General features: G+C 33.9%; 2 protein-coding genes across 3 annotated transcripts in view; one reads left to right on the top strand and one right to left on the bottom strand.

Moving 5' to 3' along the window:
* Positions 1 to 2,199, top strand: part of LOC143236486 (uncharacterized) — an 82,593-nt gene extending 80,394 nt beyond the window's left edge. Inside the window, exon 20 of the mRNA XM_076474772.1 lies at positions 1,739 to 2,199. Coding sequence (XP_076330887.1) covers positions 1,739 to 1,789 — 51 coding nt within the window. The 3' untranslated portion in view covers positions 1,790 to 2,199. The remainder of the gene's footprint in view (positions 1 to 1,738) is intronic.
* Positions 2,200 to 7,349: 5,150 nt separating this feature from the next.
* Positions 7,350 to 18,884, bottom strand: part of LOC143239894 (uncharacterized) — a 30,742-nt gene continuing 19,207 nt past the window's right edge. Inside the window, exons 2-4 of one of the 2 annotated variants that reach the window (XM_076481515.1) lie at positions 11,621 to 11,757; positions 8,573 to 9,359; positions 7,350 to 7,820 (exon numbers count right to left, since the gene is read on the bottom strand). In XM_076481515.1, the coding sequence (XP_076337630.1) occupies positions 7,783 to 7,820; positions 8,573 to 9,359; positions 11,621 to 11,743 (948 nt within the window). In that variant the 5' untranslated portion in view covers positions 11,744 to 11,757 and the 3' untranslated portion in view covers positions 7,350 to 7,782. The remainder of the gene's footprint in view (positions 7,821 to 8,572; positions 9,360 to 11,620; positions 11,758 to 18,884) is intronic. The other variant, XM_076481516.1, reaches the window with a different exon arrangement.

Raw genomic sequence — 18,884 nt, 5'->3', positions numbered from 1 at the left:
ACTCAACTTATCTGAATGGGTCACATTTGACAAAATGAAATACACCACAATGAGTATTGGACTCTGGCATAGATACAACCTCTATTGCTATACAGAAAACTTCTAATCAGTAGAGATACAATATTTTGAATAATTCTGTCCTACTTCTCTGTCAGTGAAACAACAGTCTCCTTGATGTTATATAGTAATTCAAGGCATTTGTATACAAAATATCAGTATATTATTGTATAGCTTTTGGGTTTCTTTTTGGTTTTTCATTTCTCCACTATTGTTATTGAAGAAAATTTGTTAAAAAGTAAAAATTTCATTTTTAAATAAATAGCTTGTTATAGGTGATTAACTTTATTCTTCTTGTCTTGGTAATTTTTCTTCATGCTGATATTCTCCATGATAACAGGAAACCCACTTGAAGTAAAAATATATCTCAAGACAGCTAGTATGTGTATTAAAACTTTTATTAAAATAAAGTACAGAACAATGTTTCAACCTTCTTAGGTCATCTTTAGGTTAAGAGGGTCACAACGTTACTCTGTACTTTATTTTACTTAAAGTTTTAATACACATACTGGCTGTCTCTAGAATACATTGATATTACTACTGTTTTCCCAATCATGTTATAGTTGGAAATTACCGATTGCCAATTATTATAGTGCACAATCAGCTCCATTCCAATTATGTGCAGTAAGTGACGATGCAATTTTGTAGTATCATTGACAGTTTTACCTTAAAAATTGTAACAACTGTAAATGGTTAAAGTTATCAATAAATGTTCTATGCAAGAAAAAAGCACAATCCCTTTTCCAGTTTTTTATCTGAACAAGTGGAAAATAAAAATGGAGATTGACCTTGTGGCAAGTACATGTGATTGTTATGTAAGATAGATTGTTGAAATTCATTGCCTAAATTCAGCATTCATTTCAACCATATGTTTGAAGTGTTTTCCTATCATTCTACACATTTAGAACTTAACCACTTTCTAAACCAAATTAAATATTTTAACTAAGGGTCAAATAAAGTGACAGTGTTTGAAAGTTTTTGTTCATAATTCAGTGTGATTCTGAGGACACCAGACTTACACATATATGGTGTATCCTGAGGATTGTCAATGTATCATAATAAATAAACTCAACAAGCACATGGCACAAATGTTTGTCATTCAGTGAGCTTCCATATAATTACTCCAACACAGTTTGTATTAGCTCTGTGCATAAGGTGCTGGTATTAACTGCTAATGTACAGTCTGTAAAGAAATGGATGTGATGGTGGATCATCATTTTTAAACTTTGTTTTATTAAGTTCATTAACTTAATAAAATAAATAAATGTAAATAAATGAAGAACAAAGACTGTTTTAAATGATGATATTTTATTCTATGGTGAATAGCATTTTACTGTTTTGTGTCGAAAGAAAAAGGGAAAATATGGAGTCGTGTTTGTAAGCATACTTACAAATCCAAAAATTGTTGTTACGAATAAAGTGCAATCAGGAAATTTGACAAATTCTACCAATTTCAACTGCTGAACTGATTATCTGTAAAACATTGGATATTACAAAGTTTCTTTTTCCTTATATGTGATTGACTTCTCATCAGTTTGATTTCATATTAGACTGGCTTTTCTTATTTACTTTTTGTGTTTGTTGTTATTTTTATTTTGCACCTGTATTAGTATAACATCTAGTTTATTACTTGCACCTTTTATTGCGCATAATACTAGCTTTTTTAATTTTGTTTTCACAGAGGTCTCAAGAAGGAGCTGCCTATGATAATCCTGTTATGAAGAGAAATTAAATACTGTAAATATAAGTTTTGAATTTGATGAAAGAATTATTCAAGGACATATATATTATTGTGATTAATTAAATTTTTGATACTTATGTAGTGCCTATGAATCAACAGTTTCTCACATTTAAGCTATAGTTGGTTCATCATTAATATTTATATTGAATCTGTTTGGAAAAAAAACAACTTTTGAATGCCACAATTTTGATGAAAGCTGTTTTAATTTGTACAAACTAAGAGCTATACTAGTCAAGTAGAGCAGGTCATGATGAATATTTTCAATGTTTGAATTGCAACCATTTCTACTTTTAAATGCAAAGAAAAATAAATTGTAGTGATTAAGTTCAATTTTGGTAACTATTTTGTAGAGTTAATGAAAACTTCATACTGTTGTTAAATAAATGATCTGTAAAGTTCTGTATCTTTCTTGTTTTCTTTAAACACTATTATATTTTTTTTGTCTCATTAGAAAATCTTTTGAAAAAAATCAACTCATGTGAAAGTAAGTACTTCCCATTCACAACAATTTTGCACTTCGAAGTACACTTTTGTTTCCATTTACATGTTTACGGAATTGTCATCATGTATAGATTTCACTTTGTACCAACATGAAGTTATTGAAACTATAATTCAGTGTTTTCATATCTCTTAACAAATAAGTAGATAAACATATTTTTTAGCATCTGATTTATGTTTATTTTCTTCAAATGTCTTCTTGAAGAAATATTTTATGAAATCTGTCACATTATTCCTTAATTTATTTTCCTTCCTTTGTTTCTACCTTAAGTATGGACGTGAGAGCCATTTCATATAAAAAAGTTATATTTATTTGTGAAACAATGGACTGAAGAAGTAACAGAAAATGTACTGGTGTGTAACTTAAGGCACCTGAAACATCCTCTGTATGATGGAAGTTTGTGTGATGTTACAATATGTCACAATAATACCAGTAACGATTTTTTATCACAACATTCTTTACTGGAGCTGTAAAGATAAATGTATTGTTATTTCTTCCATCCTGTTTATTTCTTTAATCAGTTTAAATCAGCAGGTAATCATTAAAAGCACATGGGAAGATATGAAACATGCTGTTTACTGTGTGCATGCCATCGTTTCAAATGTGCCCCGGCATGGCCAGGTGGGTTAAGACGTTTGACTCGTAATCTGATGGTCGCGGGATTGGATCCCCGTCACACCAAACATGCTCGCCCTTTCAACCGTGGGGGCATTATAATTTGACGGTTAATACCCACTATTCTTTGGGAAAAGAGTAACCAAAGAGTTGGCGGTGGGTGGTGATGACTAGCTGCCTTCCCTCTAGTTTTACACTGCAAAATTAGGGACGTCTAGCGCAGATAGCCCTCATGTAGCTTTGTGCGAAATTCAGAACAAACTATATATTTCTAATGGTTTGCGAGTCAGATTATGTTTGGTGATGGAACTTGATTTCACAACCCTCAAACTTAGAGATGAGTTCCTTAACCACCAGACCTATGTTGTCAGCATTGATGTTAGTAATTTGTAACATCACAAGCAAGATGATGACTGTTAATTTTTCTTATTTTGTAAAACATTAAAAAGAAATGTGTCCAAAATGTTTTAGTAAATATTTATTGGCAAAATGTCAGAAAATTTGAGATTAAATTGTCTTGTTCTGTATCATTATTCATGAACAATATAACCAAATTTAACGTAACTAGAATACGTGTGCCCAAGAACAGCATGACTTATGAATACACCTAAAAAATTCTACACGAGGGCTATCTGTGCTAGAGGTCCCTAATTTTGCAGTGTAAAACTAGAGGGAAGGCAGCTAGTCATCACCAACCACTGCCCACTCTTGGGTTACTCTTTTCCCAAAGAATAGTGGGTATGCTTCACACATTTTAGCATATGCTGTCACAGAGTACTTTTTCACTCTTGTTTTGATAAATTGGCCACATACATAGCACAATGCATCTGGAGAATGCTTGCAGCTTTTTGATGCCACCTCGGATAAAATCAGACAGTTCTCTGTGTTCATTTAGGCAGTTAGAACTGAACTGAAGCGGTGAGTGGTAAACCCATGTATATATATATATATATATTACTATGGAAAGTTCTAGAAAATTTTAAAAGGGTCTTGAAAATTCTTGTAAGTTCAAGAAAATTGTCTATCAGCTACTCAGAACTGAATCTACATGAATTGTTCTGGAAAATGGGTAAATGTGAAAATTTCATCATCTAGGCCACAAAAGCAAGTCTGAAGAGAAAGATAGGTCTTTTCTATATACTTTAGGCATAAACAATTGAGAAATAACACTTTTTGCCCAAGAACAAGAAAAAGTAAAAAAAAAAAAAATTGTTACATAGTGTAGTTTCACATCACAAAATCCAGTACGATATTCAAAACATTTGTACTTGGATGTTACCACATGATATGACTATTATGAATTGAAGTTTTTGTTCCTTTTTTCAGTACAAGGGTTGTAACTAGCATTCTACAGAGAAATTTAATATTTCAGTACTTGTTAAAAATGCATTTTTAATGATAAGCAACAAATGACTTGATGAAGCAATGGAAACTACTGAAACTACTGAATATGATCTTTATCAAAATGTAGATTCAATTTATAGAGGATTATGTAATAATTTTCTGTGTTTATTGAAAATGTCCCAGATTTCAATGACTACACTCTGCATTTTCAGTAGTGGACACCTTAGAAAAGTAACAGTCAATTTTTTTTATTTGTTTTAAAGAGCCATGCAGAGTCCTTGTGGAGACACATGATACTGACTTGATCGTTTTCTACTCTTTGATCAATATTTGAATCCTAAGTTTCTAATCCAACAAAGATTATTTGCAACTGTAATTTATGTAGGCATAGTTTCAACATTATATCACATACAATTATGTTGGAAAATTTAACTGGAACTATACATTTATTTGTAAGTAATTTGTCAAAAGACATTTTTGTAACAATATTTGTAAATTTGTTCAAAGCATTAATGTTTTCACAGTCATTGTGAATATAAATATTTTAAAATAGTTTATAATCTGCATAATACAAGAAGTTATAGTTATGTTTCATGTATTTTTATCAAACTTTTCATGTTTATAGAAAATTTAACCTCCTTTGGAATACGGATAACTATCACAGTTTGTTCTTTGGATAAATAAAGCTCTCTGCTATAAGTTAAGAATATTTCAAGTAAATAAACTTGTTTGTTTGAATTTCGCACAAAGCTACTCAAGGGCTATCTGCGCTAGCTGTCCCCACTTTAGCAGTGTAAAACTAAATGGAATGCAGCTGGTCATCACCACCCACCACCAACCCTTAGGCTACTCTTTTACCAAAGAATAGTGGGATTGGCCGTAACATTATAACGCCTCCACGACTGAAAGGGCGAGCATGTTTGGTGCGACCAGGATTTTCTGGTGACGACATGCTACTTTTAACACCCCAGTATTGTTTATTTCATTGATCTGCTGGAAAAAAAACTAAACACAAACCAAACATTAAAGGAAAGGTAGTCAATTATCGTCATCCACCGCCAATTCTTGGGCTACTCTTTCACCAACCAATAATGCGATTAACCGAAACGTTATAAAGCCCCTGCGGCTGAATGGGCGAGCATCTTTGGTGCGATGGGAATTTGAACCAGCAATCCTCGGATTACGAGTCGCACGCTTTAACCCACCTGGCCATGCCGGGCCGTGTAAATAAACGTAATTAGAAGACAACAAACGAATATAGAAATACACAATATAAATACTGTGTTTTGAAAATATTTATAACCTCGGTCTTAAACCTCATTCAAATGTAATAAACTACGGACTAATTTGGCAACTTATTTTGAAGAAACACTAACTGAAAATTTCCGATACTAAGGATGTTTTTCTTAATCTTGAATATAAATCACTAGTTTTTCATAATGTTCTGCAATCAGTTTCAAGAATATTGTTCGAAAATAATATCTTCATGTATTAGATATTTTCTTTGCTTGAGAGATCTTTATTTCAGGACAGTCAACTAGATAAGTTTATGTGTAGCATGACAATAAACTTCTTAAAAACGTTTGGAAGATACAAGCAGAGTAATTTCTCGCAAACTTTACGAATTATTATTATTTTTACCCACGGTAATACAATGTGTTCCAAAATACACATACCAACAAGAAAATTGAATAAAATTTTTACGAGTTGAGATAGGGCCCGGCATGGTCAGGTGGGTTAAGGCGTTTGACTCGTAATCTGAGATTCGCGAGTTCGAATCCTCGTCGCACCAAACATGTTTACCCTTTCATCCATGGGGGTGTTATAATGTTGGCAAAAGAGTAGCTCAAGAGTTGACGGTGGGTAGTGATGACTATCTGCCTTCCGTCTAATCTTACATTGCGAAATGAGGGACAGCTAGCGCAAATAACCCTCATGTAGCTTTGTGTGAACTTCAATAAACAAGCAAACGATTTGAAATAACAACAAAATCTCTAATAAAATATCTTCTGCAAGCTTATAGGTTGTGTTTAACTAATAAACTTTTACGTGCTTTCCATCATTAGTTATAACCAGCAAAATTCTATGTTCACATCCTGAGAACACATATTCCAACACAGTTTTAGGGATGGATATGTATACAAAATTTTAGTTCTTTAGAATCCCTTGGCATGTTGTGGCAAACTTTTGTTTTAAAAAATTTCCAAAGGTAAACATCAATAAAGGTTAAATCGGGGGAATCTTAATTTTGCTTATAAACAGTTTCACTTTTGAATTGTGAAACAAAACACATTCATAAATAATAATGATAAATAAGCTAAATAATAAAAATAATAATTAACTTAAATAAAACTTACAAACCTTTAGGACCCGGCACGGCCAAGTGGTTAGGGCACTCGACTCTCAATCTGAAGGTTGCGAATTCAAATCTCCATTACATGAAACATGCTCGCCCTTTCAGCCGTGAGGACGTTATAAGTCGCAGGTAAAAGAGAAGCTTGAGAGTTAGCAGTGGGTGATGGTGACTACCTGCATTTCGTCTAGTCTCATACTGCTAAATTTCGGCACGGCATGGCCAGGTGGTTAAGGCACTCGACTCCCGAGGGTTTCGGGTTCGAATCCCTGTTACACTAAACATGCTCCCCCTTTCAGCCTTGGCGGCGTTATAATGTCACGGTCAATCCCAGTATTCGTTGGTAAAAGAGTAACCCAAGAGTTGACGTTGGTTAGTGATGACTATCTGCCTTCTTTAATCTTACATTGCTAAATGAGGGACGGCTAGCGCAAATAGCCCTCCTGTAGCTTTGTGTGAAATTCAAAAAACAAACAAACAAAATAATACTGCTAAATTAATCTGTTTAGTGCAGATAGCCTTCAGGTAATTCTAAGCTAAGCTCAAAATAAACAATACAAGCCTTCAGAAGATGTTTCAAATTTTATTGCTATCTCAAATATAAAAGAAAAGTTAGTCAACTTTTTTTGTTAATATTCATTTTAGGACACTGTGTGTTACCATTCAACGTTACAGGTTGTTTGTAAAGCTTTTAATTCGGATTTACCGAATTAGTTTATGTAGTAATTACAAGACTTAAGCATTATTCACAGCTTTATTCTCCAAGAGCGAATACTTAGCTCCGCCAATACACAATAGATGAACACATAGGAAAACAGTCGGAAACTTTACACTGTGTTTACTTTTATGATAGAGTAACTGTGGAACAGTTATACCTATATACTCAAGAACTAAAACAAAAACCTCATCCTATTAACAAGATTACATATTGTATCACTGTAAACATTAAATGGAAAAAGCAAAAAGTATTACAATACAATGCAAAGAACGAAATGTGACGTATATGCATTAAAGGTAGCATACAACATACACAATTTTTCCTAAGAACATGAGTACTTAATTTATATAGTGTGTCTATCCACACCGTTTAAAACCTGTACATGTGATTAGTAACTCACATTTTGCAGCAGTATGTGATCAATCTGACAGTTGATGTTACTCCCTCTATCAGTTTTATCCTCGGGAAGCAAAAAATTCCTCTCTCTTTATTCCTGTAAAAATATGCATATAATTATTTATACGTGTATCATTCAAGGTGCCCGAATGTAAACAAATAAAGGATATTTCTTAAAATTTGCAACCGGACATTACATTAATAGGATCGAAGATCACGAAGAAACAAAAAGTAATATATTTTATATATCCCGCTTCATTAGAGTTGAAACAACACTAAAAAGTTTTCTAAAAGAAGTCCAACGTATATAATGTTATTTTGTGGTGTAAGATAGAAAATTGTATACTTAACAATATGATATTTAAAGCAATTACAACATTACCGCTTTTTTATTCTATAAATCAGCAAGTGGATACAAACCTGGAAACTTTATGTGTTGCGTTTGTACTTACGATATTTGTGTAAATGCGGATTGCATATTACCTATAGTTAAAACTATTTATTGTTAATTGTAATTAATATTCAACAATTTCAATAGTGTTTTTCTGATAGAAGCAATTATGGACATTTCTGAAACATTTCTTAGAACAAATCAATCTTAATAATCTTAGGTAGTGAACAAAGTCTATTTCTAACAATCAAATTTTATCTGGTCATCAATAAATTAATCATTTGTTTAAAATTGAAATGAATATTTAATTTTGTATTTATATATTTATATTTTGGCTGTATTATGTTCAGAGTTTTTAAACATTAAGAATTGTTTATTATATTTTAACATTACAATATATTTCAACAACCAGTTTATTAGATTTTAACTACACATTATTTCCAACAACCAACACCGACCTGGAACTATTCGTACCTCTTTGGTTTCAATATTTCTATCTTTTTCTACATTTCTCTTTCCCCTCATTCCAAAGAATGCACCTACTCGTTTCTTTTGATTCTCCAGTGACTTATACAGATGAGAACCACTGCTGAAGTCCTGGTTCCTGAAATAATCTTTTTCCAAGGAACGTATATAATTGTCAACATCTCCCTGGTTTGCTTGATCATTATGGTACTCGTTATAATCATTTGAAGGGAAATCCATAAAATGGTTAGCTTGACTTAAGTCACCATCCTTTTTACCTCGAAGTCCAAAAAATGACATGCCTCTTTTATCTTCCGAATTAGTTTCCTTTCCTTTCAATCTGAAGAAGGAATTTATTCGTTTATCATCTATCCCTTCCTTTTTACCTCTGAGGCCAAAGAAAAAGCTTGCTCCTTTACCATTGTAATTTTTTTTCCCGCGAAGTCCAAAAAATGACATAGCTCTTTTGTCTTCATTAGCGAAATCTTTTTTACCTCGAAGTCCGAAAAAAGGCATAGCTCTTTTATCTTCGTTGATGTAATCTTTTTTACCACGAAGTCCGAAAAAAGACATAGCTCTTTTATCTTCATTAGTGTAATATTTTTTACCACGAAGTCCGAAAAAAGACATAGCTCTTTTATCTTCATTAGTGTAATCTTTTTTACCACGAAGGCCAAAAAATGAACTTGCTTGCTTCTCTTCCTCTTCTTTGCGACCTCTCATTGGAAGGAACAACATGGATCGTTTGTATTCATCTGTTTCTTTCTGGTCTTCTCGATTCTGAAAATAAATTATTATACTTTGAAAGTTGTGAGAATAAAGACTTAACATGTCAACATTTGAAACATTTAATATGCATTAAAAGTTTAAATATTTTGAAAGAATTTCCTGGAATAAGAAAAAGCATTTATTTACAGTAAAATATATTATACAGTTTACCAAGTGAAATATAATTTTCTTTAATAATGTATCTAACATAAGTAAGTAGAAATTAATTATTCGTCATCATGTTCGTGATAAACCTGGGTGATAAACTGACAAATAATATGATATTATAATTTATTTTTAAAAGACACAATAAAATAGAGGTTTAGTATTCTCTCACGAATCTTTTAAGTCCTACTCTTACATAACTGGGTCCGGCATGGCCAAGCGTGTTAAGGCGTGCGACTCCTAATCCGAGGGTTGCAGGTTCGCATCCCCATCGCGCCAAACATGCTCGACCTTTCAGCCGTGGGGGCATTATAATGTGACGGTCAATATACTATTCGTTGGTAAAAGAGTAGTCCAAGAGTTGGCGGTGGGTGGTAATGACGAGATGCCTTCCCTCTAGTCTTACACTGCTCAATTAGGGATGGCTAGCACAGATAGCCCTAGAGTAGCTTTGTGTGAAATTCAAAACAAACAATCTTACATAACTGAGGGTAACTAATTATAAACATTTTATTTATAAGGTTGTTTCGTTCCAAATCAGTCTAAAACCAAAATACGAGTTGTTAAGTCTGCATTTCGTATAAAAAGAAAACGAAATTAAGTTTGTTTAATACTACCATATCCCTTTTTTTGCATTATCTAAGTAGAAATGAATGATCATTAAGCTAATGAATCCATGTTTTTAAATCACTTATTTTCTATGCAAAATATATAAGACATCCTAGCAGCAAATAGTGTAATCAAATGCAGTATTTATTATTCTTCTGAAACGTTCATATTATTAATGTAACTTGACAAACAGGTCACGATCCCACTTTCAACTTTGGGTTTACGTAGTTTGAGAGCAATTGCTCATTTTAGTTACTTTAAGTAAAACCAACGAACTTGCTTGAATACAATGGTGCCATATACGATGATTACAAATAAGTTAGACAATAAACTTCCAGGAAAATTTCATGGTCGCATAGAGAATGCTTCGAGAAATTGTCCGTATAGAAATCAGCTCAGATATTTAAAAAGTCCTGGCCTGACCTTGTAGGTAGAGTACTTGACTTGTACGCTATAGGTCGCGAATTAATATAATTTTTTGTTGGTAAAACAGCTTGTGTGTTTGTTTGTTTTTAATTTCGCGCAAAGCTACACGAGGGCTATTTGCGCTAGCAGTCCCTAATTTAACAGTGTAAGACTAGAGGAAAGGCAGCTAGTCAAACCACCCACCGCCAAATTTTGGGATACTCTTTTACTAACGAATAGTGGGATTCACCATAACATTATAACGCCCCCATAGCTGAAAGGGCGAGCATGTTTGGTGTGAATGGGATTCGAACCCGCGACCCTCAGATTAGGAGTTGATTGCCTTAGCCACCTGGCCATGCCGTATCCTATGGTAAAATAGTAACGCAAGAGTTGGAGGCGGACGGTTTTAGCTAGCTGTCTTCTTTTTAGTCTATCGTTTCTTAATTACGAACGTCTAGCGTAGAGAACTCAAGATAGGCTTTGCTCGAAATACCAAAAGCAAACAAACAGATATTATTTTATTTTTACATTGCTTTAAGACAAACAGTAATTAGAATTGTTAAAAGTACTTTAGTAGCGTTGACTGGTGCTTTATTGTTTAAAATACCTTAATAGGATTGGCTATTGGTTTTCTTCTTTAGAACAGTGCATGAGAAGTTTCAAGTTCAAATCCAATGCACAAAAATAAATAAGTAAATAAGTATTAATATATTACCACTAAAAAAAAACGGGTGCCAAACTGTCCGTCGTCTTACAATTAATGAGATGATATTAGTACGAGGATGGGTCTTGTTTGTGTCAGGGGAAGAATGTGATAATTCGAACTATACAAACATCTGCATTTGGCTACTGCCAGTAAATTAGCGCTTTATTTTATATTATAAAACATTCACATGGTGTTTTGGGTTCGGGCCTAATTTACGATGATTGTTACAGAGGTATGAGATAATGACTCGAATAATTGGTGAATTTTCTACCACATCTATTTCATTTTCCGATTAATAATACATCATAATAGTATTGATATTCTTACACAGAAAGACAACAATAGCTATGAAACATTTTTGTTCTTGTATCATCTAGCCACCTACCTCGAGGGGTTCATTCTCGACACCATCAGAAACCGTATCAGTGAGTGTCGCTTCATTTGTTGCTAGAAACGTAAGGTATAATAGAATAGCCAAAGCTGAGGCATGATTTTTCAAAAGAGTCATAATTGTTGTGTTATCTGTAAAGAAAAGTGAGTAATAAATAACGAACATTTATTTTCAAGTACAATAAACAGAATATGTAAAAAATAACGACTGTGTAATGATTTTAGAAAGTGTGTAATGCTATTTCATAAGACACGAAACAGAATAACATCGAAATTAATGAAAACTGATCCATTTAAAGCGTAAATAAAATAGCATACTTTATTAACTAAAATTCATATTAATAAAATGATACTGTACGCACAGCTGCGACAAGTCTTAGGATACTTAACTTTACCTCCGTATTTATCTAGATTTCAACCTCATCAATAAACCTGGATTTAATATAGGGTATTTTTGGCACTTATTGAATATGATGGTCATGTTCACTTATTAAGCGAGTTCACATAACTGATATCGTTTTCGGTAGGCTTGGGGAAAAGCGCTTTGTTATTTTTTACAACATTAGCCAATATAAAATAAAGTGATAAGATAAAGTTCCCAGGACTCCCAACAAAATTGTTTGTTTGTTTGTTTTGGAATTTCGCACAAAGCTACACGAGGGCTATCTGTGCTAGCCGTCCCTAATTTAGCAGTGTAAGACTAGAGGGAAGGCAGCTAGTCATCACCACCCACCGCCAACTCTTGGGCTACTCTTTTTACCAACGAATAGTGGGATTGACCGTCACATTATACGCCCCCACGGCTGGGAGGGCGAGCATGTTTAGCGCGACGCGGGCGCGAACCCGCGACCCTCGGATTACGAGTCGCACGCCTTACGCGCTTGGCCATGCCAGGCCCCCAACAAAATAAAATGTATTTATTTGAATCTTTCACTCATGTATTGGGATTTTCGAAAGCTCATATTCAGCGTAAATTTAAAGATGGATGATGTAACTCGTTTCAAGTTATTAAGTAGTTTTATACTGTGAAACGTTAATGTCTAAGGTTCGATTATTCGAGGTGGAAAGAGCACAGACAGCCCATTGTGTAGCATTGCGCAGAAATAAACTACTTGGTAAAATGTTGTACGTTGACTGTAAGTTTATTAGTCACTCTCTACAAGTGTTCATTTGCACTTATAAGCTGATCACATGACATGGGCCCCGCATGGTCAGGTGGTTAGGACGATTGATTCGCAATCTGAGGGTCGAGGGTTCGAATCACCGTCCTATCAAACATGCTCGTCCTTTCAGCCATGAAGGCGTTATAATGTTTTGATCAATCTCACTATTCGTTTGTAAAAGAGTAGCCCAACAGTTGGCGATAGGTGGTGAGGACTAGCTACCCTACCTCTAATCTTATACTGCTAAATTAGGGACGACTAGTGCAGATAGCCCTCGTGTTGTTTTGCACGAAATTAAAACAAATAAACAACAAACACATGATGTGTTACATTACTGTTTGATTCATGTAGAGTAAGAAACGAAGCCAGATCGTGATTAATATATATGTAAAAACGGCTCGTTTGGGTTGAGAAAATTTTTTACGTAGAAGAGCGAAGAGCAACATTTTGACCTTCTTCGGTCATCGTCATATATATTTCTCTACAAGTGGGTTTTCTCGACATCACTTCGAGAAAAGTGATCACAGATCATGATTAGCATGTAAGACAGCAACACAAGCAAGAAACGTTTAATTCGTGAACCGGAAAATTATGAGATAATAAAACCTCTATAACATAAGCACTTTCAAAAAATGGACCTTTTTTTCTTCAGGGACAAAATGATTCCCAGATTGCCACTTGAAAGAGAATGGTCCACTAATCGAAAGAGCTTGGGTTATAGGGTATTTATCTCTTTGTATCAAGTCTTCTTGAGCCTACATGTTTGTGTGACATCATTACACAGAACTTAACTTTGAATATAAATAGCCAAGGAATGTACTTAAACCTATTTGTGTTGCTACGACAGTGCAAGCTGCCCTAGTTATTGTGAAAGAGATAAAGTACAGCTGAAGGGTAAGAAATACCCAAAGCGTAGTTGTATCATAACAGACAAGAATGATAAAAGTATACGAAGCCATAACTGCCAAAAAAAGTTATTTAAAAAGTGCGAGAGAGCTTGAAGTAATTTTCCCTACACCATAGGCCAGGCATGACCCAATGAATAACGTTTTGCACTGCGGTCCACGAATCACATTTCACTGCCGCAAAAAAATAAATAAAAAATCACCCTCTGCTTTAAACCCCTAGGTGTGTTATAAGAGAATTGATCAAATCTCACCATTCGACTAGAATCGCCCAAAAACTGCCAATGAGTGTTTTTGATTAGCTGCCTTTTCTCTCGATTATCAGTTAAAAATTAGACCTGTACACAGCTATGTGTTTACCGGGTTTCAATGCGATTGACCTTTAGATGTATAGCATTTGCCATGATAATCCTTTTCATTATGTAAAGCCACAGTTTTTATCAAACATGTTATGTTACATTCAAACGAGGCACCTTCCAGCATCTTGTGAGCCCACGGTTCACCGATTTCAAGCTGTTAGTTAAGGTCTAGTCAAATGTTGATAGGAGTCCTAACAAAGTAGTCAATCAGTGTGTGCACGTGGACATCGTTATATTTTGCGACATTTTAAGTACAATCTATGCCTTTTTAAGATTTGAATTATATTTACGAAGTTTTTGTGTTTTCCTTTTGAGGATACATTAGAATTACAGTAAGTAAACAAATATTTGTTAAATGGTCGTTAAAATACAATTTCAAATTGTTGGCAGCGGATATTTTTAAGCTCTTTAAATACAGCTACATGACAATCTGATGATGTTTTTAGTTATTGTTTTAAAATTATGATTTGATAAATTTATTATATTGAAAATATATTTAGTGAAAGCCCTCAATTCTTGGACAACTCTTTTACTAACTAATAGTGGGATTGACCATAATATTATAATGTCCCCAACGCTGAATGGGCGAGCATGTTTGGTGGACGGGGATTTGAACCCGCGACCCTCAGATTACAAGTCGAGTGCCTTAACCACCTGGCCATGCCGTGCCATTTAGTGAAAGAAGATTTGAAAGTGACTGGCAGCTAATTTGGCTAGTTTAACTTTTAAATTATGCTATTAGTAATTAAAAAATACTTATTAAAATTAATAATATTAGTAGTTATAGGGTGATGCGTGTTTTTGTGTGTTTTTATAACAAAGCCATATCATGCCATCTGCTGAGTCCACCAAGAGGAATCGAACCCCCTGATTTTAGCGTTGGAAATCCATAGATTTATCGCTGTACCAGTAGGGGACTTATACGGCGATAGAGGATGTTTACAATTTTAGAAAGATACTAAATTTCGTTCTGAGGTGGTGGTGGTTATGTTTTATGAAAAGGATTTAAAAACATGATATTTTGAGTTTGAATAAAACACAATATAGGGTTGACTTGCTGAGATAATTTATCTTCTCTAGTCTTCATACTGAATGGCAAGGTATAATGTGAATTCGACCAACTTTTCTTCTTACATATGAATAATGAACAGACAACCAAATTACTTTCAGTTCGTCATCATAAGATTTGAGATTCATCAGTAACATATTTATTAGTTTCGTATTTGGCCAGAAAAATAAAGAAACAGCAGTCAAACTAGTATCTAATTTCAACATGAGTCAAAACAAAATCATAATTTTTACCAGCAATTTCCATATTCAAATATAAAGGGTATTAATTATCACTGTTTTGATTTAAATAATAACATCGAAATTTAGTTTCGAATTTGACGAGTTAGCAAAATAGGACATAGTAACGAGGACGAATATTAATAAAAAAATATCGTGCAGAAAGATAAAAGTAAGGAAATATTCATAAATAATACACGAGTCTTCTACATTTGGAAATACAAGACGAGTTTCAACCTGTTAATCACTAAGATTACAAATTAAGATAACTGAAATTACAGAAAAGGAAGGGAAGCCATGTTAAAATCAAGAAGTTTGTAATGAACAAATAATACATATGAATTTGTATTACAAATGATGGTATAACTGGTGGAACCTGACTAGGATTGAAGGATTGTAGATCGGTAGTTTTTACGTTATTAAAACGTACTTTTCTTTTGGCCTAAAGTCTTTTCTTATAAAAAGTTTAATGTTTTAGTTGTTGCAACGAAAAATTAACAAACATTTGATATTGAATGAGATTCTATCACGAATGGCACACATTAGAAAAGTTGAAAAGCCCGTATTAGATCAGTTAAGAGTAAAACTTTTTACTTTCAAAGTAACGTTTTGTTATACAACTGGCATTAAATAAACAATTTATAATGATTTATAAAATTGGATTTACAAAAATGGTATTAAAAGAATTCCTTAAAGCAGTGGATAGAGCATCAGTTGAAAGAATAGCTCCAAAGATCATAAGAACCCGTGGATTCCATAAAGCAGTGGATAGAGCAAATAGCTTCAACGATCACAAGAATCTGTGAGTCTGCTTTTATACTTTAATATAATGAAAAATTAGAGTACAAGTATAATGTCCTCTGCTTATCTAAAAGTCTTCAAGATAATATTAAATGGTAAATCAGTTAAGAAATTACATATTTGATAAACCTGCCACTGTCCAACACAATCTTTCTCGCGCACAAAAGCGATAACCCCATTATAAATATTCTATACAAGTGACGACATAGCAGCTAACCAACTGTTTGTTTGTTTGTTTTGGAATTTCGCACAAAGCTACTCGAGGGCTGTCGGTGCTAGCCGTCCCTAATTTAGCAGTGTAAGACTAGAGGGAAGGCAGCTAGTCATCACCACCCACCACCAACTCTTGGACTACTCTTTTACCAACGAATAGTGGGATTGACCGACGACGAGTTGGCCACTTTACAAACTACACAAAGAGAACTTAACTGTCTGTTATACTCATTTCTAAAGGTAAGGGCCCGGCATGGCCAAGCGTGTTAAGGCGTTCGACTCGTAATACGAGGGTCGCGGGTTCGAATCCCGGTCGCACCAAACATGCTCGCCCTCCCAGCCGTGGGGGCGTTATAATGTGTCGGTCAATCCCACTATTCGTTGGTAAAAGAGTAGCCGAAGAGTCGGCGGTGAGTGGTGATGACTAGCTGCCTTCCCTCTAGTCTTACACTGCTAAATTAGGGACGGCTAGCGCAGATAACCCTCGAGTACCTTTGCGCGAAATTAAAAAACAAACAAACGATCTAAAAGTAAAGTAGCGCCTACCAAAAAAAGAAGGTAAAGAAATTAGTACATAAAATATCTATGTTTATTGTGTTAAATTTAGTACATTATTAAGATTGTTCGTGTTGCTAAAATTTTAGTATCTGTATTTTAGATGGTATCCTTTAAGTTTGATAGCGTATTAAATATGTCTATGCGAATCTGACTGTACACGAACCCGTATTTGATCGGAAAATACTTTCCAACGGAAAAATAAATTGAACGTATCTCTCTATATTTGTTAATCCCAAGAAGAAGCTAAAATCATCGAAAAGGTTTAACCTCCCAAACCCAAAAGTGGAATTAGATCTCGAATTCATAAAGAGATGACCGTGCTATGAGCTTTAAGTTTGTAGTCGAAAAACAACAACAAACTAAGACAGCCATTTTATTAGCCGATATGCCGCCGCTAAAAACGTTTAACATATATAAAAGCTTTCTTATGTTAAATACCTAATTTGAAAAATATTATTTGCTATTATAATATGTCGCAAAAGGTTTAAGCTATCACAAGAGTCTATCTGCACACTTTTCTATCAAAACCTCTTAAAATAATTTTACTGAGCTGGCAAAAGGAAATATTAAGCTTATAAAAAGATATGATTGGGTCAAAAGGTTTTTATTTAAATCAGGCTTACAAAAATCCTCTAAATTAGCTATAATATATTATTTTAAATTTGGTTTTACTACCTAATATAAAGCAACAAGAGTAGAAGGCTAAAAAATCTTTTTATTTTGTCACCATAATACATTTTAAATTACATTTATTTGATAACTTTAAATTCGTTTTTTCATTACTTTCTAAGCATAAATTGATATTTGATAGTTTGTTTTGTTTTTTTGGAATTTCGCACAAAGCTACTCGAGGGCTATCTGTGCTAGCCGTCCCTAATTTAGCAGTGTAAGACTAGAGGGAAGGCAGCTAGTCATCACCACCCACCGCCAACTCTTGGGCTACTCTTTTACCAACGAATAGTGGGATTGATCGTAACATTATAACACCCCCACGGCTGGGAGGGCGAGCATGTTTGGCGCGACGCGGGCGCGAACCCGCGACCCTGAGATTACGAGTCGCACGTCTTAACATATGCCGGGCCAATTATTTGATAGTGGTCTGTTTCTTATTTCGTGCTTTAATTAAGCTTTTAAACTGTTTTACGCATGAAATATTAGTATTAAATTAATTTAAGGTAACCTAATGTTACTTGCCTTATGAATGAAAAGAAGTACGGGATTATTTTATCTTTATCCTGTTTCATTTAACTTTTCATATCGGCAATTATGCAAATAGAGTTTTCAAACCTCTGGATAGTCCATGATCTCAGTAGCTTCCCAAAAAATAATTTCCCAATAATTTTTTTATAAATAATTCTTATATATTTTTTCTTGTAACTTACAGTTTAAGATAGCATTTTACAAAGTATTACATTTATACTAATTATGTAAAACGTCATAAGCATGATAATGGCCCGGCTGGGTATGACCCACCCACTCTTTATTACGATGCGACATTATCAAGTAAGAAACTTGTAGACTAGTAAAGTATGTGAAAGTGTTTGATATGACAAAGTAATAGGTTGCAATAAATAGACACTGATAGTCCAGGTGCTTTGTGCTTAGAATCGTAACCAATAATAACAAGAAGAAAGAATAGCATACTTTTGGTACGTACAATTGATTTGTCCGTGAAGCATTATTGTAGAATTAGGTAAGTGTTAAACGTATTTTAATTTTTATTATTGTTTTGGCTAATAGACAAATTACTACCCTGTGAATTAATCGACAGCAAACCATGCTTGCCACAATTCTTATTGTTTACACAGGGGTTACTTATTACAAACCGAGATCAGCTCTGGGATAGTTTACTTGATTGCGTATGAACACTGTTTACCTGTTCGGAAATACATAGAGTAGCTGAACTAAGACAAACGTTTCCGTTAAAACTAGATATCTTAGTGTATTAAATCCGTATATGATTTTTATTATCA

This window comes from Tachypleus tridentatus, chromosome 13, assembly GCF_004210375.1.
Source record: "Tachypleus tridentatus isolate NWPU-2018 chromosome 13, ASM421037v1, whole genome shotgun sequence".
Taxonomy (NCBI): domain Eukaryota; kingdom Metazoa; phylum Arthropoda; class Merostomata; order Xiphosura; family Limulidae; genus Tachypleus; species Tachypleus tridentatus.
The sequence above is the reverse complement of the archived record's forward strand: the minus strand, read 5'-3'. Positions and strand labels throughout refer to the sequence as shown.